A 22,583-nucleotide genomic window follows, 5' to 3' on the forward strand; every position below is an offset into this window, starting at 1 on the left:
AAAAAAAAAAAAAAGGGAAGCTTAAACTGATTTTGTACAATCCCCGGTGGGGTAAGGGGACACAGCAGACGGGGAATCCTCAACAGCAGTGCGGGGATGTTGACTCGGGAGCAAGATCCATGTGGCTGGACCGTGCTGATGGCGGCACCCAGCCGGGCTGCTTGGTGCCCAGAAAGACTAATTTTGAGAAAGACCCTTCTGAGAAAAACTAATTTCTCAGTGGGGACCTGCCTTGCAATGGAATGGGCCGTTTTCCCGCGTCCCCTTCCCGACACCATTAATCTGGGGACTTGGCAGGCAGCAAGGAAAATCCCGGAAATTTTCCCTGCACAACAGGTTATTTCCAGGAATGGGCCTGGGATGCGCATAAATGCTGAGGTGGCTGGCGCTCCCAACAATATATCTGGCACCCAGAACGTGGCAGGAGCAGCACTTGGGTAAAAGCAGAGCAAAAAAAGTTCGCAAAGTGCTTTCACAGAGCGTAACTTTCATCTTGGCCCCCCCAAAAGGGAAGAAGAGGTGACAGTTTTAGCCCACGATGTCAAATGAAACTTCCTGGTGGGAACTGGCTCCAGAGGAACAAAACTGTTGAAAAAATCACCAGCTAGGAAAAAGAAACCCAAACCAAAGCAATGTAAAAACCAATGCCTCTTATTTAGAAGACAATAATACATTTTAAAAACATGTGCTGCTATCCAGATCTAATGGAAATATTTCTCAGTGAGAATATTCTTTTAATTGGGGAAAAAAATACTTTTGTGATTTTTAAAACAAGCTTCCACTTGACAAGTAAAAAAAGTGTTATGACTTCTCAAGGCCCTACACATACCTTAATGTGGAGGTGTGCTTTTATCCTGAACAGTGAATACGCCTTCACATCAAACCACACAGCTGATAACTGACACAAACACCAGAGAGAAAAGAACACCATTTTTGTACCCTCCACCATGTAGAACAACCTTGTGTTTTGTTTTTTACCTTGAGGAAAAAACCCCAAACCTTAAGGATAAATGCATTGTTAACATGCAATGGGACCCTGTGCGGAGTTAGAACGGTTAAAAGAGGTCTGTAAGGAAAAGCATTTCAAAACATTGGCTTCTCTTTACCTGGCAACTACAGATGCTTACAAAGTTCCACTCAGTGTTTTGGATTAGTTGTACAAATCAGTTTTCTGGAAGGACCTTAATAATAAACAGTCAGTGCATACTGGTAGTAAGCAGCGTGCAACACTTTACAGAAAAGACAACTCTAGCCCTGCAGCAAAACTGTCCGTTGTTCCTGGGCGACACAGGAGCCTGCTCTGTTTCTGGAAGGGTGCTTCGCAGCCCACACTCCTAAGGCCATTTGCAAATTTCACCCGTGTCGTTCCTGTAATGAATCAGGCCATTTTATTTTCACTGATATAGTGGTTATGATAATCTCTGGCTGTCAGTGCAGGTACAAAGAGAGTGCAGGATTGAGAAAAGCAGGATCTCAAGCAGTTTTAGAATGTAGTTTTAAAGTTGCAACGCAGCTGGTAAGAAAAGTCTCCTCCCTTGATGACAGTGCAGATTCTCTTCCACCTCTATACCACAAGAAGTTGTACTTGACACGATCGTTTCTCCACAGTGGACAACGCTGGGTAGTGGTAGTTGGTATTAGGTCAGCTCTAATAGTTTGTTCTCCAAGCTCACGTGTTAAAGAAAATCTACTAAGATGTCCTGATGAGCGGGGACCTTTCATCTTCAGTGCTCTGAAAGAAAAATATCGCAAGACAGCAAAGTGAAAAGCGGCACATTAGAGAGCTTCCACAGTGGGGAAGCTGGATTGCTGAAACTCCAAACAGGAAAGGAAAAAGCTCTTGGCTCCTACTCCTAAGTACCATTGGCTGTAAGAGAACCAGCGCTGCACTAAAAAAGCACCAGAGGGCAGAGGGCAGCTTGGGCAGACACCTCGGGGTCTCTGCAGCACCTTATAGGTGATGGAAGGCTGTAAGCGCCCTGGTGGGAGTGGGACCACAAAGAGCTGTAACCAGCTGAGTTACTTCTGCGTGCATGAAAAGCAACAAAGGCAACATAGAGAAAACACAGAATTTAGGTGTCCCTTTGTGATTTCAATCCCTGCGCAGTGCTCAAGAACATCCAAGAGAGCTGGTATGAAGCTATGTAGGGTGGGGCAGGAAGGCCTGGGACAGGGGCCTCAGGCAATGGGACAGTGCTGACTGTCAATAACACAGGCAGGCTCAAAAGCTCAAAGGAAAAAGTACCCGTCTCTCTTGTAAAGGAACCTGAAATACAGTCCTGAGAACATCTGCTCATGGAACGCTTCCTGGGTAGCCAGAGAGAAGAATCAGGAATGAAGCCAGGCGAGCCTAAGATCAGCTGGTCAAAGCCACTGCTCGAGGAAAGGAGGCTGCGGACTTCACTGCCACAGTGCCGCTGCCACTACCATCACATCTCTGGTCCCACTGGAGATGCGGTGGTAGTGGGACCCACTGACCCAGACGGGTCTCACTGACTAAGACAAAGCATACGCATGGTGTGGCTGGATGCTCCAGAGGCAGGCGTGAGGATGCTTTCTCACACGGTTAGAAAGCATTTAGGAAACACCACACAAGCAAGACCACACTAAGATCACAGCAACTACAAGGAGAAAACAGCCTACTAGAGTACCCAGCCTGTTTCTCTAACCAAAGGATCTGTAGTTTGTCTCGTCCGAATAAGACAATCTTGCCTATTATGGTGCAATTTTGGCATCAGCTTTCAATGTGAGTGGCAACCTTAAAGCCAGGACGCCATTTTGCGACAGAACTTTTCATAAGTAGATGTAGAAATGACTGCTGTCTGGATAAAACTTCTGCATGCTGTTGTCTGTAAAATTCATCTGTTCTTTGGAAATAAATATGCACTATGATTCTGAAAAATAATCGACTGCCACAACACAACTGCTTCGACTGACAACACTGTCAGGTTGTTGCTGACTAAATCTGTCCATCAAATACAGTGGACTTCTGCATCTTACCCTTCAGGGTCCTCTAGACAGGCTGATTTTTTTTTTTTCACTACTGTTGGCAAGGGAACTATGCACAGAAGATATGACCTGCCTTACCATGTTCCTCATATTAGCTCCATTCCTTTGCTTTGGTGCATTTATTCTGAGTCTATTAAAACATCCCTTCCCTAGAAAGGTCATTTTAAACAAAAACAACATATAAAAATGTTTGTGTGCACAAAGACACTGAACAGGTAAAATCAACAAAAAGAAAATCAAATACAGGCAGATGTACAGTAAGCAAGGTCAAATTCCAATGCTCCTTACCTCTTCGCTTGTTCCCCGGGACCTGCACACAAGCACAACAAAAATAACCCCAAAAACAATTCCTAGAGCCATGATTACAAAGGGGATTCCAGTTACAACACTGGCTTCCAGCAGGACATGCTTGAGTTTGCTGGCAGATGCTTCATCAATCAGAACACTCTGGAGCAGAGAGAAATGAAGAGGAAAAAAAAGATTTATTTCTGTTCTTCCTTTATTATGGATAAAACAACAAGAAAACAGCATTTTCTTTTCTGGTTGGCTCAAAGACAGCATTTTTGCAAGCATAAACATACCACAATGCTGCAAAGAAACAACAAAAATACTTACCTCGTTTATATACATCACCGGGAAAATTAGTGTTCGGATGTTGCCTGTTTCACTGCAGAAAAAAAGAACAATTAAAAATTAGGGTTTTGCAACTTTTCAGCTTGAGGGTTTTGAAGTCAGGTTATAACAGAACAATGAATGAGGAAACTGTACCTAAAAAACTACTGGGCTGTTGCTCTTTATTGTAAAATTTCACCTCCCTACTGGAGCAGAACAATCTCAGTCTCCAAGACGAAAAATAAATTCTGTTTTGGGAGCAATGGCATATTTTGGGACTTGGTTGGGAGAAAAAGACAGGGATCCATAAGAGGCTCATTAATAACCGACTGAATGACAGATTTGTGCCAGTCAGCAGGAATGCTAAGCTAAGCTGATGTTGAAGGTTACTCATATTTGTAAAACACAGAAACTATTGTCCAAGCAACACGCACATAGCAGCAAAAAAACAACATTTGGCACATGTGAAATAATAGCTTGCTCTCTCCAACCATTATTCCATCTGAACACCGCAGACAAACTAATTTTGACTATCAAATCAGATCTGAGATACCCACGCAACAGCAGAGAACACTTACAAAAATTCAGGTAATTTTCTGACGTGAACGTTGATTTGCATCCGCTTGGCTGCTTGCAGGACAAGCCCTGTCAGCTGCGGAATAAAAGAAATCAGAGTGTCAAAAAAAAAAAAGAAAGAAAGAAAGGAAGAGAGTAAATGTGAAACAATAGGAATTGGGAAAATACAACCTAATATTTACACTGGTGTGGCCTTGACAAGGCAAGACCAGATCCACTTAGTGTTGTTATTTATTTTCCTTCACCAAGATACTCTCCTAACTCATTTACCTATCTTCCAGTCTGCCTCTTAATTAAGGAGATGTGAAGAGGCTGCAACAGAGACAAGGGTGCCATCATGCCGTGCTGTGCTGTGCTGTGCAAACTTGCACTTGGGCTACAGAGAGATCCCCTTTCTTCCAGATGCAGCTGTAGTTTTTGGAAAGGCCACCACTGCAGCTGTTTGTTCTGGTTTCTCAGTACTGCTGTGGAGACTCTGCAATTGCAGCCACAAGACAAACCTTTCTTGTGAAAAGGGTGAAAAGGGTGAAAAACAGATACCGACCACAGTCAATGGGAGCGTACGGCCACAGAGATCATGAGCATGGAACACCTCTCACAGGAATGCCACCACTACACGAAGAGTTGCAATGGGATGCACAGGAATATTTTCCTCATTCAAGCAGCAAAATTTAGTCTGGAGAGTGGGAGGCAGAGCTCATTTTATGGTAGTACAAAAACGCTGGCTAAGCAGGAGCAGGGTTAACAGGAAGAACCTGGCACCAAACCAGACACCCAGCAGCATCTGCACCAGAGGAACTATGCAATTTCCTCCTGCTCTGGCTACACCTAACAGCCTGATGAGTCAGAGCGCTCTGCTTCTATAAACTAGGCAGGTCGTGATTTCGCTCTTTCCCTCGACCTACATTCATATGTGTGGACGCAGAGATCAGTGCTGTACTGGTTTTAGCTGGGATACAATTAATTTTCTTCATAGTAGCTGGTATCAGGCCATGCTTTAGAACTGTGATGAATACACTGTTGAGGACACACGGATGTTTTCGTTTTTGCTGAACACTGCTTACGTAGCCTTGAGGCCTTTTCTGTTTCTCACACTGCACTGCCAGTGAGTAGGGGGTGGGCAGGAAACTGGGAGGGGACACAGACAGGGCAAATGACCCAAACTGGTTGTTCTGGTTTTGTTAGTGAGGGGGGGCCTAAGGTGGTAGCTTCTGTAGGAAACTGCTAGAAGTCGCTCCCCTTTGTTCAGTGGACTCGGCCGGGCCTAGGGCGGACCCGCTGCTGGCCAAGGCCGAGCCAATTGGTAGCAGAATGTCCCGTGATAACGCCTCTGCGATAACGTATTTAAGTAGGGGAAAACAGGAAAAAGAGGAGGAGAAGATGTGAAGCAGCTGAGCGGGGGGCAGAGAGGGGGAGGCGCGAGCCTCATGGGCCTTGCAGGCCTCACCCTCTGGCCTCCCGCCGGGCAGCCAACTGGGCCCAACTCGGCCCGGCCCGGCTGCAAGAAGTGGAGAGGAGATGAGAAGTGAATAAGATGTAAAAAGGATCCTGAGAGGCGTCTGCCAGCCTGTTGTGAGGAACGGCTGCAGACGCCAAGGTCAGTGAAGAAGGAGGGGGAGGAGTAATGCGGCTCCTGGCCAAGATTCCTCTGCAACTCGTGGTGAAGACCATGGTGGAGCGGGTTGTCCCCCTGCAGCCCATGGAGGTCCACGGAGGGGCAGAGATCCACCTGCAGCCCGTGGAGGACCCCACGCCGGAGCAGGTGGAGGCCTGAAGGAGGCTGTGCCCCGTGGAGGGCCCGCTGGGACAGCTGTTCTGGAGGGACTGCACCCGTGGAAGAGATGACCCACGCCGGAGCAGTTTCACGAAGGACTGTGGCCCGTGGGAGGGACCCCACGCTGGAGCAGAGGAGGAATGCGAGGAGTTCTTCCCCTGACGATGATACAGCGGCGTAAAACAACGCGTGATGAACTGACCGCGACCCCCATTCCCTTTTCCCCGCCCCGTGCCGCTCGGGAGGGGAGGTAGTAGAGATAATGTTAAGCCCGGGAAGAGGGAGGGGTGGGGGGAGGTTATCTTGTTCCCTGTCTCAATCTCCTGCTAATTTTAGAAATAAATGAATAGTTTTCCCCAAGTCGAGTCTGTTTTGCCCGTGATGGTAACTTTAAGGATTTCTCCTCGTCCTTATCTCAAACCTTGAGCTGTTTTTTCTTATATCATCTCCTCCTATTCTCTCGGAGGGTGGGGGGAGCGAGAGACAGACTGCGTAGTCTGGTCCTGATCAGGGCTGAACTACGACACTGGTCAAAGGGATCCCATACGATATGACACCATGCTCAGCAATGAAAAACTGGGGAGGGAGTTTGCCAGGCCTGCTGTTGCTCGAGGCCTGGCTGGTGGTGACCAACTGGTTTTTTTTTGCATCACTTGTTTTTCTTGGGTTCATTTATCTTCGGTTTTGTTTTTTAATTTTTTTTTTTCCTTATTAAAGCATCTTTCTCTCAACCTGAGTTTTCTCAGTTTTACCCTCCTGATGATCTCCCTCATTGTGCTTGGGGGGAGTGAGTGAGCAGCTGTGTGGTGCTTAGCTGCCTACCAAGGTTAAACCACAAGTGCAAAACCACAGACCATCAGCTGCCAGCTCCCTTTATTTCTGACATTTCACGGCGAGAATACCAACAACTCTGTAAACTTCCATGAAACTCATAATCACTACGCTTCTGAATCTCTCCTCTCATGACTCCACGCTATCTAAATTGAGTCCAACAACCACTGAATCTTTATTGATTTGCTCTCTTGGTCCACACACCTAGCTTCTTCAACTTGGGGAAAACCCAGTCAAGACAAGACTCAAACGGCTGGGATGGCAGAGTGAACAGGAAAAGTAGCATCATATGCTTCTAAGAAATATTTTAACGCCTTCATCCCCTCATTACCATTCTGATGGCATCTCTAATTGCACAGGAAAAGCATTTTAATCCTTGCTATTCAGCAAAGTTTGGTCTATAGAAGCAAATACAAATAGATCAGTTCCATAGAAACTAGTACAGCTTCCCTGAGGTCAACAGAACTGTGTTGATATGCACCATCCAAGAAGACATCCTAAACCCATGTGCCTGGATTCACCTATATAACCCTCTAAAAAAGGCTGCACTTACAGGATTGATGTCCAGAAATGTCTCATGATATTCCTTTGTTGGATGCATGCCCTCTATGTCCTCTACAAACTTTTGATCTGCCTGGTAAAAATGTGGAGCTGATAGAAATATTGGAGCACCTGGAATGTGAAAACAGAAAGTTACCACTTAAAAAAGGCAGGGCAGGATTTGAGGAAGTCTTTGAGGACCTCAAAACTCCTCCCACTGTGCCATTTACAGGGAAAGGAAAAGTCCATGCTGGAGCTACAGAATCAACACTCTGACTCCTTGACTTCAGAACGAGCAAATTTTCCCTGGTGCAGCATCAGCACAGCTTCCTGTCTCAAGCCTGCATGCTGGTCTTCTGCACTGTTTTCATTCAGCTACTGAAATGTTACAGCTACCTGGATAAGAGCAGAGGATAAATGCCCAATGATCCCAAGGAAGGATCCTGCTACTTCCTTCTGATTCCTGGATTTAAGTAATTGCTGGAGCAGACAGCATCTGATAGGAACATCCCCTCAGATAACTACTGCATTTTACAACCCAATGATCACTCGTTGGTGGCCAATTCCACTGAGCACAGTCATAACCCTACGGGCCTCACCAAACTGTCCTCATACATTTCTGGCAGAAAGGAGAAATATGTTCCCCACTGACGTCCTTCCAGTCTGCTTCCACCGCCCAGTATCGTACCTTGCTTGCAGATGCTGACATTGAGGACACCAGTGCCAGGGCAGTTTCCTGGCGGCACGCAGAATCCAGCATTGTCTGGGTTAACCGTCGTGTTGGCAAATACCATAGCAGAGGGCACAAAGCGGTAGGCTGGGATGCCTCCAACAGTTCTTGAGCTGTCGTACACCAGGTACAAAGATCTGCAAGGAAGAAGAAAAGCCAGGCCTGGATTCGTTTGTCTTCAGCACACACTGGCCCCTGCTGCAGATGTCCCTTTGCTGATGCCTGTGTATCAACTGAAGTTTACAGTAAGCTAGAGGTTTGGTTTAAGCTCATTCCAATCATCTTCTATATTAAATTGGCTTCTATATTAATTTTTTTAATTTATCAGCAAATACACATCTCATCATTCTGCTGCTGCACAAAACAGAGGATCCTGTGCCAGCCGTGCTGCTGCAGGGACACTGATGTCCACCTTCAGCATTTCAGGGTCTGACTCTGGTCCACACGCTGCGTGTTGTGCAAGACAGTGCTGGTACATGCTACGGAGAAGGACAAGGAAAGGAACGTAGTCGTGGAAGAAAAATAATTTTGCAAGTCGTGAATTTAGTGCAATGCACATATGTATTGTCTTAAATTGAGAATTTCAGATTGGTTTGTTCTTCACAGACAGGGAAATGGGCAAGGGTGGAGACAAGGTGGAACATAAGGAAGGAAACACCAAGATTTTCTGCATCTTGTTGCATCTCAAACAGCATTATGGCATGTAATAAATCTCTGAAGAGAGCAATCTGGGTTCTCCAAAAAAGCAGGGCACAGAGGAAGACTTTGGAGGAAAGAGGCTTTGGGCAAGGTACATACAAATCCTTTTTCACTTTATCATTATTTTGAAATAGCACATCCTTAACTTGATGCAGATTGGGATTTTTTTGGTGTAACTCTCTCATCCTTCATACCATGAGTAAATGCAGAATACTCATACCATTAAATAAAATAATGGGAGGAAAAACACCAGCCTAACATGAAACCTCAAGAGGAATGGATGCAAATGCTCAGCTTTAAATTCTAAGTGACATTTTCTTCTCCTTACCTGCAGAAATCAGAAGAAAAGATATAAATGTTCTCATCTTTGCTAATCAGCGGGTGAAAGGATGTCCCATCTGTTCCATTGATCATGTTACATGCCTCCGTTGTCCACCAGCTCAATGACCTGAAGAAAGCGAAGCAAAGAGAGTAAGAGTTAAAAGATCTCTGAGCAGTGGTCAGGCAATGCCAGTTCATAGTCTAAGCAAATGAGAACCAAACCTGTACAGTGCTTAGTCCTCTTGCCTCAACTCTGGTAACGAAAAATGGGATTAAAACGGGTTTAAATTGTATCTATAGTCTCTTTAAACTGGCACCAGGCAAGCAAGAATATGTCTGCAGGAGTTCCTCCCATATACATAATTGCTGGCATATGTTTTGTTTAGTGGGAGAGGGACGCTTTAAGTAATTCGTCTTTGGCTTCTTTGTAACACATGCTGCCCGCTGAAGAAGTGGCACAAGATGTCCCAGCCTTGGCTCTGGATACAGAGCAGCAAGGAAGGGTGGTGTCTGGGAACACTGGCCGCGTAGATGTGGGAATACTGTCCCCGCAGGTGGCTGGGATGGGTGCCCTGAGGAGGGAGTGGAGAGAAGGTCCCCTCTGCCCAGGGGCAGTCAGGGCTCCAGAAGCGAGCGTTCACAGCGGTCTGCTTTCTAAGGGCCGCGGCTGTCTTCCTTTCATGGTTTTGTGACACGTACCATAATACTGGGGGGCTGCTCTGAAGCTACACCTGCTAAGAGCTACTGCCATCCTCAGAATAAAAGGACCCTTTTTTTTTTTTCGGTAAACAATGCTTATGTTCATCAAAAATGTGAAGAAGGGGCAGATTTTGACAGAGGCCGCATGCACCACACTGAAAAACTTACTCTTTTCCTTTCCATTCCACAATCCTTGAGAAGTTCAGGTAGCTCATTTCCCCGCTTAGGAAAACATATTCTCCATCATCGGTTCCATTCATCTGCAAATAGATACACAAATTTCCAATCACTCCACTCATTCTGTACCACCTGGCTGGTAACTACAAGGGGTGGCAGGAGTTTAAGCTGTCATCACTTCAAATCCACCCCAGGAGTGATGGACTCCCCCTGCGGTAAATGCAATTCATGAAACTCCACTTTGAATATAAATGAGGCAGAAGTGACTGGGCTGACTTTTACACCTCCCAAGGGAAGGAAATATAACATTAGATTAGCCTTTTTTTTTTCCTTTTGAAATTTGCCACTGACAAACAGCCCTTAGCAAAAACATAAACCCACAGAAAATAACCTGAGCACCGCAGATGATCTCCAAGAAACAAGGAGCCCCCACAGCCCAAAATGACGTGCAACCAGAAACACTGTGGAAGCTCAGCCCAAGCACATCCTTCTCAACTGGCTGGCGATGACAGCCCAGACTCTGCAGCAATGACATCGTTTCCCACCTAAAGCATCAGAAAGTCTTGTTACCAGTTACCTTATTAAACAAACCAAATACTGGATCGATCTCGGGATGCAAAAGATGAATGGTTGACAGGAGCCTGTCTTTGTAGCCCCACAGTAACTCATGAACGGTGCGAACTGTAAACAGGGATTCCTGGTACAGAAGCAGCAGCACCTCTGTGGCGAACTGAAGCGGGGTCGACCTGGTCCACTCCATCGCAGTCTGCCAGGGGATTGGAAGAAGGGAGCAATGGTCAGATTTTATTGCTGAATAAATAATACCAGCTGCATACAAACACAAACACACAGACACATTTCAGCACTGTGCATGTTTCAGCTGAATTTTCAGTTTCATTATTTCCACTCGCAGCAATAATGTCCTGGCTAACAGGTTCTTCAGCTTTCCTCCCACAGGGATGTGCTCCTGCAGATCCCCACTCCGCCTGGCCGTGGCACACAACCAGCTCTGTTCCATGCCGTTAACTGCCACAGTCTTAAGAATGGATTTTTTTAAAGTGAAATGTGCAAAACTGCTTTCTAAACAATCTGAATTTTGCAAGTATATTACAGCTTTGAATTTCTCCCTCAGGAAGTTATGATTTACAACATGGCTTTGAAAAAGCTAAAATAAAAGAAGGGAATATTCCGTGGGTGAACCAACCTGTAGTTCTTCTAGCACTGCCTGTTACAGTACATCACAGTCAAAATTCTGCACAAGAGATAATACTTGCCACCACGGAAATGCCTGGGAGGAATTGCAAATACAGTGACTGTATTGTTTGCAACTTGTAGTAAGCCGAGTCCTATCTCGTGCTATATACAGAGCATTTACGTATTCATTCATAAAATCAGACAAGACATTTTAGGAAATGCTGGGGGAAAAGCAGAAATGAATGTACCCTGTAACTGAGGTAAATTAAACTAGTATGGGGAGTAAAGGCTTAGTTACACAGCCAACAAGTATTTTAGTACAGTCTACTTTCCTTTGCAAGGTAGGACAGCTTTAGATCTGCTTGTTCTCATACTATCCCTGTATGAAACCAAAACTAATGGTCTGCCTGTGATCACCAAAATCAGACTTTCTTTGCAGAGTACTTTCACCTAACACAGTTTGGGGGTGCATGTTTTAACTTTAATTTTATTCTGAAAGCACCTTTTCATTCAGCAACATCTGACATTACTCTGCTGTAATTTTTTTTTTTTTTCAGTTTGAGATGCAGATTTGGAAGCAATTTTTGCAATTTTGACAAAAACAACACCAAGCATTGCAAACTTTCTCACTCAAAAGTCAGAGTTCCTCCTGTGCATTGGCATCATTAATTCCCTAGTTTCACTTGCGCATGGAAACCCAGCAAGCCTGATTTCAGCTCATCTCTGAAGTGTGTGTCAGCTCTCAGCAGAAGAGTGAGGCGCTAACACTACAGAGGTGTATGGTGAGGGAGGAACATAATAAAAAAGAAACGCTCAGCAGTCCAAACCAAAACCAAAAGCAGTATCTGCCCCAGACATAAGCCGCCTCTCTCGTTCTTCAATCACGTTTATCTACCACAAAGGGAGAGACAGTATGAAGCAACAAGCTGCTAGTTATAAAGTGTGTTAGGATGATTTCCAAGCAGAAATGAAAGAGAACTCACCACTGCAGGAATATTAATTGTTCTAATCAGGTCCACTGCAGGGTCTCCAACTGACTTCTGAGGTTCAAATACATACGTCTTCGGATTTAGAGCAGATACTTTGGTACCGTTGTCCAAAAACTGAACGTGCACTTTTGGCCTGTATTCTCTGAAAAATAAGAGAATTTGTTCCCTAATCAAGTTAAACAAGTACATATAACATTAATTGCAATTAACTTGTGGCAATTCTACTGCTTTAAGCACATAAATGGTGGGATTTTCAGTTCATTAGGAGTAGATTCATTTTTGCTACTGCTGCTGCCAACAACAGGACTTCCCTTTGTGTCAGTGTAAGCTGAATCAGACCTCACAGGGTGCTTCCAAAAATGCCACCCCACAGGTGAATTGCACTTTATATTTTTGCCTCCAAGGAAAAAGAACAATTTGAGACAGTACAGAAGGATTTAGAGGCACTGCTCTTGAAGTACCATTTGAAATAAAAACTTTTGCCTCTTTGCTGCAGGCAAAATTCACTCCCAGGCAGAACAAGACTTAGGCTCCATGTAAGTCTCATTAACCTGACCTAAGAACCTACCAGGATCTTTCTGCTGGCTTCAAAGTACTCGGCCTTGACAGAAATTCAATGCTTCTTGCATTTGATGAGGAAGTCAGATGTTAATTACCACAAAACACATGTCACAGCCATCATTCTGTCTGTTGCCACCACCATTTTACAAACAAGAAGCATACCATTCTGCAGAACCAGCTGGCTCCAGCTCAAAATAAGCTATGCAGGTGTCTTCTGCAAACCCAAAACCGAAAACGGCAGGTTGTCTGCTCATGGCGTGATCCCTCTGGTGTACACACAAAGTGAAATGCACTGTATTTCCTAAGTCTACATTCACTCCAGAGTTTGCTGACTTTTACATTGCTTTGCTTCCTGTGCAAATTTTACGTCCCAAGATGTGAATTATTTTGCAAGACCCCGGGCTATGGTGTTTTTCATTCATTTCAGATCCCAGCTCCTATCCTGGCTGCACTAGACCAATCAATGCAGCTTCACAACAGGCTGTATTACTCTGGTTTAGTCTTTCAAATTTAAAGCAAACTGGAAAGGCCCGTGAAACTTGTTAGAAACCAACCATTTCCCATCTTCCTTACACAAACAGCGTATCTACCACTCCTCGGCATCCCTACCACCTAGGAACGTTTCGGCCTGGCAACGCTTCCAGCTTGATTTGGCAAGAGCCTCTTGGACAGCAATCTACTTTATACCCTAAGGCTTAAACTGAGGGGATGGCAACAGAGAGATGTGAAGTGCCTTACCAAAAATAGGCCAGAGTTAACCTGAGATGCCTCTCCAACTCTAACAGGGCCGGAGAGGAAAATAATACTCCCTGGTTAGGGATACGAGTGGGAGGATCTCAGATGTTGAAGACAAAAAGCTGTAAGTGTGTGCAAGACCAGGCCATATTCAAATGTTCTTTGGGACTCAGCAGGCTTGGGCAGCTTGCACTTTACAATTAATTATTTTATATGCTGCAAATTCAACTTCCAGGATTTAAAAACATGAGCACTACTACATTTTTGTTACAGAATCCACCTCTGTGCTAACTGGGTTTACAACATGTATCGGTCAAAACTATGAATTGCAGGAAGACTGCGCAGGAAGAGATTCTATTTAGCCGTCCCACCTCCTCTCTGTGACTCATTAGACTTTGTTTCTCTGTTTATCTGGGCCGTTTCACCTCCAGCCTTTCTCCCCAATACCCTGTTTTATAAAAACACTGAGCCATGCACTTCACATTGAGGCATTTTAGGTGTTCTGCCACATGCTAAACCCCAATGAGTCTTTAATGTTTTTCTACGGGGGGCTCGTGAGACTAACTTGGTATTTATTCTCCGGCTGGAGCACGCAGCATGCCTGCAACCTCCCTCCCTTCTCCCTCTCCTCCCACACGCCTCCTCTCTTCCCCCACCCGCCGCTGACAGCCTGGTATGGTCGGCAGTGGCAGCTAGGCAAGGATTAAAGAATCTGCTGGAAAAGAGCGCTCCACTCTCTAACTCTCCTCTTTCTTCGGTTAGACACAGCACAGCACAATCGAATCCTGTTCAGACATGTCAAAATCAGGCTAACCAAACAAACCAGAACCAACTGAAACACACGGCGCTGGAGCACGCAGCCTCCCTCATTCGCACCGCAATAAACAACTCGGAGAGCGCCTGCATCGCCGACCCGCTCGCAGCAAGCCAAGACCAGCAGCCCAGGCTGGGCCTCCCCTCGGGCACAGACCGACCCCCCCCGCTACACCACCACACCGGTTCATCCCACCAAACTCTTTCATGGATAAGGGGCCGCTGCACAAACCAGGCTGCGCGTTCCCGGAAGACACTCGGAGCTAAGGAAAGAGGAAAAAAGAAGCCAGCAAAGGAGACTGAGTACCAGGGTGCAGACGAGCATGGGCCTACGTGGTTTCATGTAGCAATCTGACACCTAGAGCTGGCCCTATTCATCCTCCTGACAGCATGCACTGCTGGCTAATTACCAGCATTATACTACAGAGACATGAAGAAAAGCTTGGGAACTTGAAAGCTCATGCATCTTTTCTCCAGCTACTGTTTTATCTAATACAAGGTATTTTGCCAACTGCCTTTTGCCAAGGCTGAACAAACACGGTACTGAAACCCGCAGGAGACAGGGAAAAAGATTGACGGCAGAGGGGGAAGTAAAGCTGAGGTGTGGGAGGAAAGAAACAGAAAGGCAAGACGTACGCAGAGACTAAGGCTACCACAAAGGCTATCCTTTTTATTCTAGAGTGATTTTTTCAAGTACTAAGAACCAGATTCTGATAATTTTGCAGCTTAACTCCTCCTGGCCCTGAGCTGGTGCCCAGTCTGAATGAGTGTGTGTGACCAGAAGTGACAGTGACAATGAGGAATGAACCTTTTTGCTGTGGTTCTCATAGCTCCATGACCTCAAAGACCATAACACCTCCTGCCACAGGACTGCTCCTGGTCTACCCTACTGCATGCAGCACAGCAGAATGAAGCTCTAAAGGAAAACTCAGTTGTAAGGTGACTTCAAAATCTCTCCACGTGCAGCAGACTCGCACTGTTCAGTGTGTAGCCGTCCCATGCAGGAGAAGAGCTGAAGAGGCTGGATAAGCTCCAACACTGCACGTGGCTTTAGTGATCTGGCTGTCTGTAAAAACGGTAGACATGTCTGAACCTAAGTAGGTTTTACAGTGAGGGCTGGCTGAGAACATCCCTGTAGTACCACTGGGTACTACAGCTGGTTTTCTGGCCACATTTTTAGAGATGGGAATTGTGCAACTTCAGCTAGGAACTAATTTCCGAGCAAGCACATGAATCACACTTTTATGCAAGACTCCTCTCCCCAGACTCCCAAACATCACCCAGCCACTCACTGTTTTCTCTTTCATAAGACAGTAGGCCAGGATGCAAACAACTTCCTCTGTGTTCAGCAGCTAAGGAAGAGCAGGACACAAGCAAAATCTTGCCCAAAATCCGACAGAAGTCACTGGCTTAACCTGAAACGGACAGCAGCCTCTCCAAGTGTCACTCTAGCTGGTGTATGACCACGCTCCCTTGAGTGAACTTTTACTGGCACATTAACAGCTAGGTTTTCTCCTAGAATGGGATCCCAAGCATTCTGGGTCCCACTTTTTGGCATCCTCACACACAACAGGTTTAGCAAAATGTGAAAATAGTGAAATGGTCCTACCGGTAGGTGTACGGCCCTATTTCCTCCACAAGAGGAGTATCGCCTTGAAGCACTTCTAAGGGATTCGTCACATTAAAAAAGTAGAACTGCATGTAGACCGGTGGAGGAGGATCCTCCCAGGCTTCAAAGGTTTCCGTGCCATTTTTCAATACTGTTCCCTGAAACAAGAGAAAGACAGATTAGCTGTTAATGATAGACACCGTATGATACCTACAGGAAAAGAGGAATTCTATGCCCTCGGAACAAGCACAAGCAACGGCATTCAAGACCCCAATTCTACAAAAGCTTATAGGTATGGTTTACTTTGAAGCATCTCACAAAATATCAACAAGATCAGACACACGCTACCACGGCTCGCAGGCTAGGGGCAGGCTAGGTTTGCTGGGTTTGTTGTTCCACTTTTTCCCACAAACATTTCTGCCTGGTATTTTTCAGAATGAAGACGTATCAGCTATTACACAGCGATCCTGTTGCATTTCCTGTGTTAGCAAAAACCTAACCTGGTGTAAGATACCACAAAACATGCCAACATTAGAGATAAAAGTGGAACTCAACAGTGGGAAGCCAAGAGGTCCTAAGAGAGACCTCTTTGGTGTAACAGGGCCAGGAAGGAAGCTTAGATTCCTTCCGTTCATGATTTCCTTGACTAAGAATATCAGATTGCAGTAGAGCTGTGAGATTCTGTCTCCAAGGCAATTAGGCTTCGCTTTTCGGTGGCCTGTGAGGAAAACCTGCAAGTGATAGAAGTTTCTTTCATGTAGGGATTCGTGCCTTTCTGAGGTCTCTGAATAGCACAAGGATTCTTCACCCTCTGTCTTTAATTACTCTCCTACAGCAATGAGAGCGTAGCATCTCCAGACCCATGGACTGTCAGTCTGTTTCGTAACAAATAAAACCTGCACCTACAAAAGAAAAGCTATAAATCATGAATTTATGACAGAAGCACTTAAGTAACAAATTAGTAATTCCCTTACCTACCAGCATATACTTGTTATAAAGAAAATCACAACTGCACCTGTATGCAGCTCTACTAGACGCAGTCTCAACCCCTCATTTTATTACCATTCCATTTTAGACAATATTGACTCCAACTATCACCAACATCAGCACCAAAATGAAGGCTTTTCATATCGTTACAACACTGGTACAGCTTCTGTGGAAGTAAGGAGAAACTTGGCTGGCAGAGTAGAATTTTCATGAATAAGCACAAAGAAAACTGTATCTTTGCAACCCGTATCACCTGTAGGTGGGGGAAGTAGTGGTGGGGGGAATAATTTGCAATTAAATTAATCTCATCAACACTTGCTCTTTCTATTCTTCTGAGGAAACAAGTCAAATATTGTTAAGTGCAATCTGAAAAAAAGCAGAGCAGACTGGACAGCTGCAATTTCTTGGTTACTGTTTATCGGGTCTTAACTTTATCAGCCACAGTTGCCTCAGGACTCACTCTTGGCCTTCCCACTTAAGGAGCTGTTTTCTCTCCATGTGGATTTTAATTTTGAATGATTAGATAGAGGAAAGACTGTTTCAAAGAAAAACTTACTGGCAGGAGCTTGGAACGGCAGCAGTATTGCTGAATAGCAATGAAAGCCAAGCCAGCTGGTAGCACTTCACAGTTGCAGACTGCTTTCCTCTGAGAATTTCAAACCACGTATTCTGTGCACACCACAAAAATAATGTATTTTAGACATGCTCCAGGAGCTTTGTGCATTTTTTTGGAACTACCAGCACCTGATATGTACCATTTCCTACACAGCCCAATGCTTTTGATCCTGTTTTCTTGCAATCTATGCCAAGGAAGCTCATCCCTGGGTTCAGGCAGAGCCCTCCTGAAGTTGGTTTGTAGGATGAGGAACCGAAAATCTTCCCCAAATCAGGCATACCGTTTCCATAATGCCACCATAAAGGGCTGGGAGCGAGACAGCAATGTATTTCAGACACCTAGAGATGACCGTGACAGCCTTTCTCCTTACGCAGATAACCACATTACAAAGTCAATTATCTCAGAGGTGGTGGAGTAGTGAACTACTGATGTCTGCTCCCTTCCTAAGTTGTATAAAGCTCACATCTCTCACGTGCATGAAACACAATGGGTATATTAATATATTATTAATTCCAGCTTTAGGCTGCAGTCTGTCCTTTATGACAGGGGGATCACATTTAGAATGCGCAGGGAGGCCACGTCCCCTGTCCCTCTCTCCTGAGCTAGACTGAAAACAAGAAGCTCCCCAACTCAGAGCAGCATTGCTAAATGTTACATGGGTTTCTGCCATGCTCCCGACACAAACACATATGCACCCCACAGGTTACAGGCAAAGAGCATCAATAAGAAGGAAACGAAGGAGCATTTCTCTGGCAGGTTGGTTTAAATACAGGCTCTTGAGATTTTGAAATCATAAGTGATCCCCTGGGAGATGGGCTACCAGCAAAAGGACAGTGAAACAAAGTCATCTGGTCATTTTTTTCCTGGACCTGCCTGACACCGTTTGGACCTCCCACAGAAATGACGTGTCTATTTATAGCTCCCTACAGTGACAGCCCCAGTTGTAAACCCAGATTCACAAACTTCTGAGCTGGATTCAGATAGACTCCTGTGAAACTCTCAAATAATAAAATACAGGAAGCACTCTTCTTCTATTTTTCACCAAATGTTACCAGGGATATTTGGGTTTATCACATGATGCTACACAGCCCAGGCCTGAGAAAAAAAAATGAGCACATATTTTTGAGCAAAACATGTGTCCACGTCCTTCAGCTGATGGCATTCAAGTTTCTCTCTGCTGACTTTCCTCCACACCAGAGCAGGATCTGATGTTACACAACTGGGATTGCTTGTTTTTTTTTTTGTCAGAGCTTGTGTTCACTACTAGGTTGGGCGGGCTGTGAGACATCAGATCACAGGACTGCTCTTTAATCTAAAATACATGAAAGATACAGCTCTGCTGTAGTTATTGCTGCTGTACTGTGTACGGCCAGAGAATCAGACTTTTCCTCTTGCTACATTTATATGCAAGCACAAGAGACACAATTTAATTCAGAAACCTCAAGTGAGACACTAGTCCTGCAGGCAGTAGCCTAGAGAGGCCTCAGACTCAGAGAGACACAAGGGTGTACATACTGTGAGATCACAACCTAAAACCAGCGGGCAACACCATCTCCTGTCTTCACGCAGAAGCACAGCAGGGGCTCTCCTTTCCACGCGGAGTCCACGCTCATTTCAAGTGTACCAAAGCATCCTTCCTGCTGAGGCGATTTATCATGCCAGTCCTGAACTCGCAGCTACTTCATTCTTTGGTGTCTCCTCGTCTTGGCCACGACTCACACAAAGGAAACAAAAAACAAGCTTCCCCTCCCAAATGTAACTGTTACTGGCAGTGATGGGGGCTGTGAAATGGTACTGAACATTTCTGGAATCTACACAGAAAACTAAATTTTTTTTTTTTTCATCTGGAACTGCCAAAAGTTCTAATTCCAAGACACAGTTTTATGCATTAATCTACGATAGAATTTAATTGCAACTTTTAAGCCAAGTGACAGGGTAAGCTTTCAGACCAACATGAGCAGACTTCTCTGACCTTGCACCTTGGGAACGGCCTGCTCAAAAGGAGCACCTCAACTGATCCTTCATCTAAGCCTCCACACTACACTCTGCTGAGAGCTCTACTAATTCACCTTAAACAACAACAACGAAAAAAGATCAATACATAAACTAAATCAAGGAACAAATATCTTCCCTGTCCTTTTGGGTCCTAAACAGTCCAGACAATTGAGCTCTAGAGATGGCTGGCAACAAAAGTCCAGGGAAATTTCAAGGGGTTAGAAGACTAAGTGTTTTCGAAAATTATCAGAGTGTCATTTCTGAGATCATGGGGCATAAAGAAAATACTTCAGGTAAAGGATCAAAGGCTGTTGTATTCATAAACTGCACGCTTATGGCAATAAAATACATGACCACATAACCAACACAGAGCGTAAGGCAAGCACTGCTAGCAGCCAGGAAGGCCTCTCTCCTCTGGGCTGCTAATTTATTCCTGTTCAGTACTGGTTTTTTTGCCCTTATTCGGGCTTATTGACTGCTGAAAGCCCTCCAAGGAACGTGAACTACCTGTCCTAAGGGCAACCTCTCGCCCCTGCTGCCGTTCCTCCAACGGCAAAGCGGTTGAGGAGGCTAAGAAGGGCTGGAGCGCAGACATAGTATTCCTGTCCGATGCCCTGGACTGCAGAGAGCTGGAAAAGCTCAAGGCTTGCCACATTTCAGAGGCACATTGAGATTTGTCTATTTGCACAAGATTTTCTACGCTGCACACATGCTTACACAAGAGACAGCAACCTTCCAGACTACACACAAATGAGAAAAGGCTCACGTGGGATAAAGCACGTGTGGAAAGCAGCCGAATCAGCAGAGTGACCGGCAGTATGCTGCTCTGGGGCCGAAAGCTGTGCTTCTGCAGTCTGTGTGCATGCCCGGAGAAGGCCAGTGGCTAGCGCAGGGAGCAAGAAGCTTGATTCTGTGCAATCCATGAGCTGAAGAGAGGTGAGCAGGAAAAGACTGAGCTCTGGAAACTTGATCCTGCATTACCGAAAGCCCTGCTGAGCGAATACCAACTCACTCTTACATAACTGACCATCAAGGGTAAGGAGCGCGCAGCTAAGAGATAATACGTGTAAGGAGGATCACGCCTAATTCCTGACAGCCCTACACTCTCCCGCCAAACCAATTCTTTTTTTTTACCCTGCTGCTCTTTTGATAAGAGCAGGAAATAGACTTGAAACTAGAACTTCTGCTGCGATGCAGAGGATGACAGACTCCTTTCCAAAGAGACCTGGGATCTGGGAGATGGAACTGCACGTGCCTTTGCAAAGCTGTACTGGTTTGGCTTGGTTTGGATACAGCTTTGCGTACATTAACGCTCACAACACACCTGGCTTTCAGACTGCCTAAGAAAGGTATGGGCTGACGATCAAATGACTTCAAGATAAACCATCCACTACCCATGCTGCGCTCCAGCAGGGCAGAGGCACAAAGCTGAGCGCAAGCACTGTAGGAGGAGCCGTACAGGCAGCTCCTGATGAGCAGCTGACGCACTGGCAGGCTGCAGGACAGCTTACGCTATGGTAGCCTTATTTTTTTGGCTATCCCCCTGAAGTTCACAGGCACATTTCAAAGCGCATTCTTCACAGGTATTTTAAAGGAAACAGCCGATGAGCTGTATTTCTCTTGTTAAGTATGGAAGTTACTAACGCTAACACAGTTGCCTCTTCTCCCTGGACCACTGGATAAATGCAAAGGGCCAGTATGAGAGGAACAAAAGCTCAGGCAGATCACAAACAGCAAAGGGCTCTGCATTCGTAACAATGCTAAGATGGGCGTTCCCAACCTCTGCTACCTGCAGCCTTTAACAACAGGGTGAAACACCTCGCTGTCACCACCCAGCCGGGGAAACCACCACGTGTTTCAGCCCATAGCACCTCTGGCTGTGCTCCAGAGGCAGCAGTAAATGGAGCAGCAGAACACGCTACCCTATGAAACGCTGCATAAAATCTATGACAGGGATGGCAAAACAGGCGGGGTGCTTTGGGTGTCCCCTGCTCACCTCGTGCTGCTGCTCTGGTAGAGGGTTCTAACTACAGCTGCTGCCCCACAGCCAGCAAAGCTGCCGCAAGAGAGATTATTTTTACTCATATTTACTCGATTTTTATCCAGCCCAGGCCCAGCGCAGCCTGAGCTCCATCCCGAGTCCCAGATTAGCCGGGTGGTGCAGGACAGGGGGGGCCTCACTGCCCAGAGATGCTCCTGCCCTCGCCCAACAGCAGCTGGTGCAAGGAGGGAACCGCAAAACACCACCCGCCTGTCCCCTCCCTCCCTCCCTCTCCTCCCAGGGTTATTTTGAGAGGGAATAAACCAGTCAGGAGGGACTGGGGTGGGAATGGGGCCGGTCTCTCACCTCCTTCACCTGCAGGTCCACCACCGTCTGGAAGACGTGTGCCACCAGCAAGGAGATGCTGGCGATGAGCAGCGTCATGGCTAGGACCCCCACGGTGACGAGGCACAAGGATTTCATGGCTGCTGCCGACAAGGGACACACGCTCCGCCACCGCCGCTGCCGCCGCCGCCGCCAGGCTCCGGGCCGGGCGCAGGGGGCGGGCGGCCGCCTCGCTCCGCCTGCCGAGGGGCCGGGAGGAGCCGCCGCCGCCGCCGCCTCCGCCGCAGCGGTGCCTCCCGCCCCGCCGGGCGAGGACCGGCCCGGCCCCGCGGAGCGGCTTCTCTGCGGCCGGTGGCCCGGTGGGAGCGACGGGGTAGGGTGGGTCGGTCACCCGGGGCTGGCAGGCTCTCGCTCCACGCACCAGGTTGGGCGCCGAACGCTGCTTACCAGGAAAGAGGAAAACGGATCCGAAAATAATTGGGTTTTGTTCCCGCTGGCAGGACGAGCGGCCACTGGCGCGGCCGAAGTCTTCCTGCCTGCCGTGGATGGATCTGCTAGCGCGCATCTCCCCATGCAGCAGGCGTCTTTAGAAGGTTTTCTGGAAAACAAGAAGAAAACCAGCAATTCTTCAGCAAGATGATTAGGAAAAAAAGCTTCTAGGGAACACCAACTGCCTCTAGAGTGAATTAAGCTTCACAGGGATCAGATTCTACCATAATTCAGTTCAGCTTCCACTAACACAGCTAAGCCACTTGTAAGAAATAAATCAATGTACTCATTTATTTCTCTA

General features: G+C 46.3%; 1 protein-coding gene across 2 annotated transcripts; it reads right to left on the bottom strand.

The window, feature by feature from the left end:
* Positions 1-635: 635 nt before the first annotated feature.
* On the bottom strand, positions 636-22,003 carry SCARB2 (scavenger receptor class B member 2). Of its 2 annotated transcripts, XM_086747592.1 has the most exons (13): positions 21,815-22,003; positions 15,870-16,027; positions 12,146-12,293; positions 10,546-10,734; positions 9,960-10,051; positions 9,100-9,219; positions 8,031-8,209; positions 7,356-7,474; positions 4,200-4,273; positions 3,625-3,676; positions 3,298-3,456; positions 3,088-3,158; positions 636-1,732 (listed from the first exon to the last, which is right to left on the bottom strand). In XM_086747592.1, exons 1-12 carry the CDS (start codon positions 21,929-21,931, stop codon positions 3,129-3,131), a joined length of 1,437 nt encoding a protein of 478 aa, XP_086603718.1. In that variant the 5' UTR covers positions 21,932-22,003; the 3' UTR covers positions 636-1,732; positions 3,088-3,128. The 2 variants fall into 2 exon arrangements, with proteins under 2 accessions (XP_086603718.1, XP_086603717.1); XM_086747591.1 differs by lacking the exon at positions 3,088-3,158 and having other exon boundaries at positions 21,815-22,001.
* Between the last annotated feature and the right edge of the window lie 580 nt (positions 22,004-22,583).

Source organism: Chlamydotis macqueenii, chromosome 4 (assembly GCF_036417535.1).
Source record: "Chlamydotis macqueenii isolate bChlMac1 chromosome 4, bChlMac1.mat, whole genome shotgun sequence".
NCBI lineage: Eukaryota > Metazoa > Chordata > Aves > Otidiformes > Otididae > Chlamydotis > Chlamydotis macqueenii.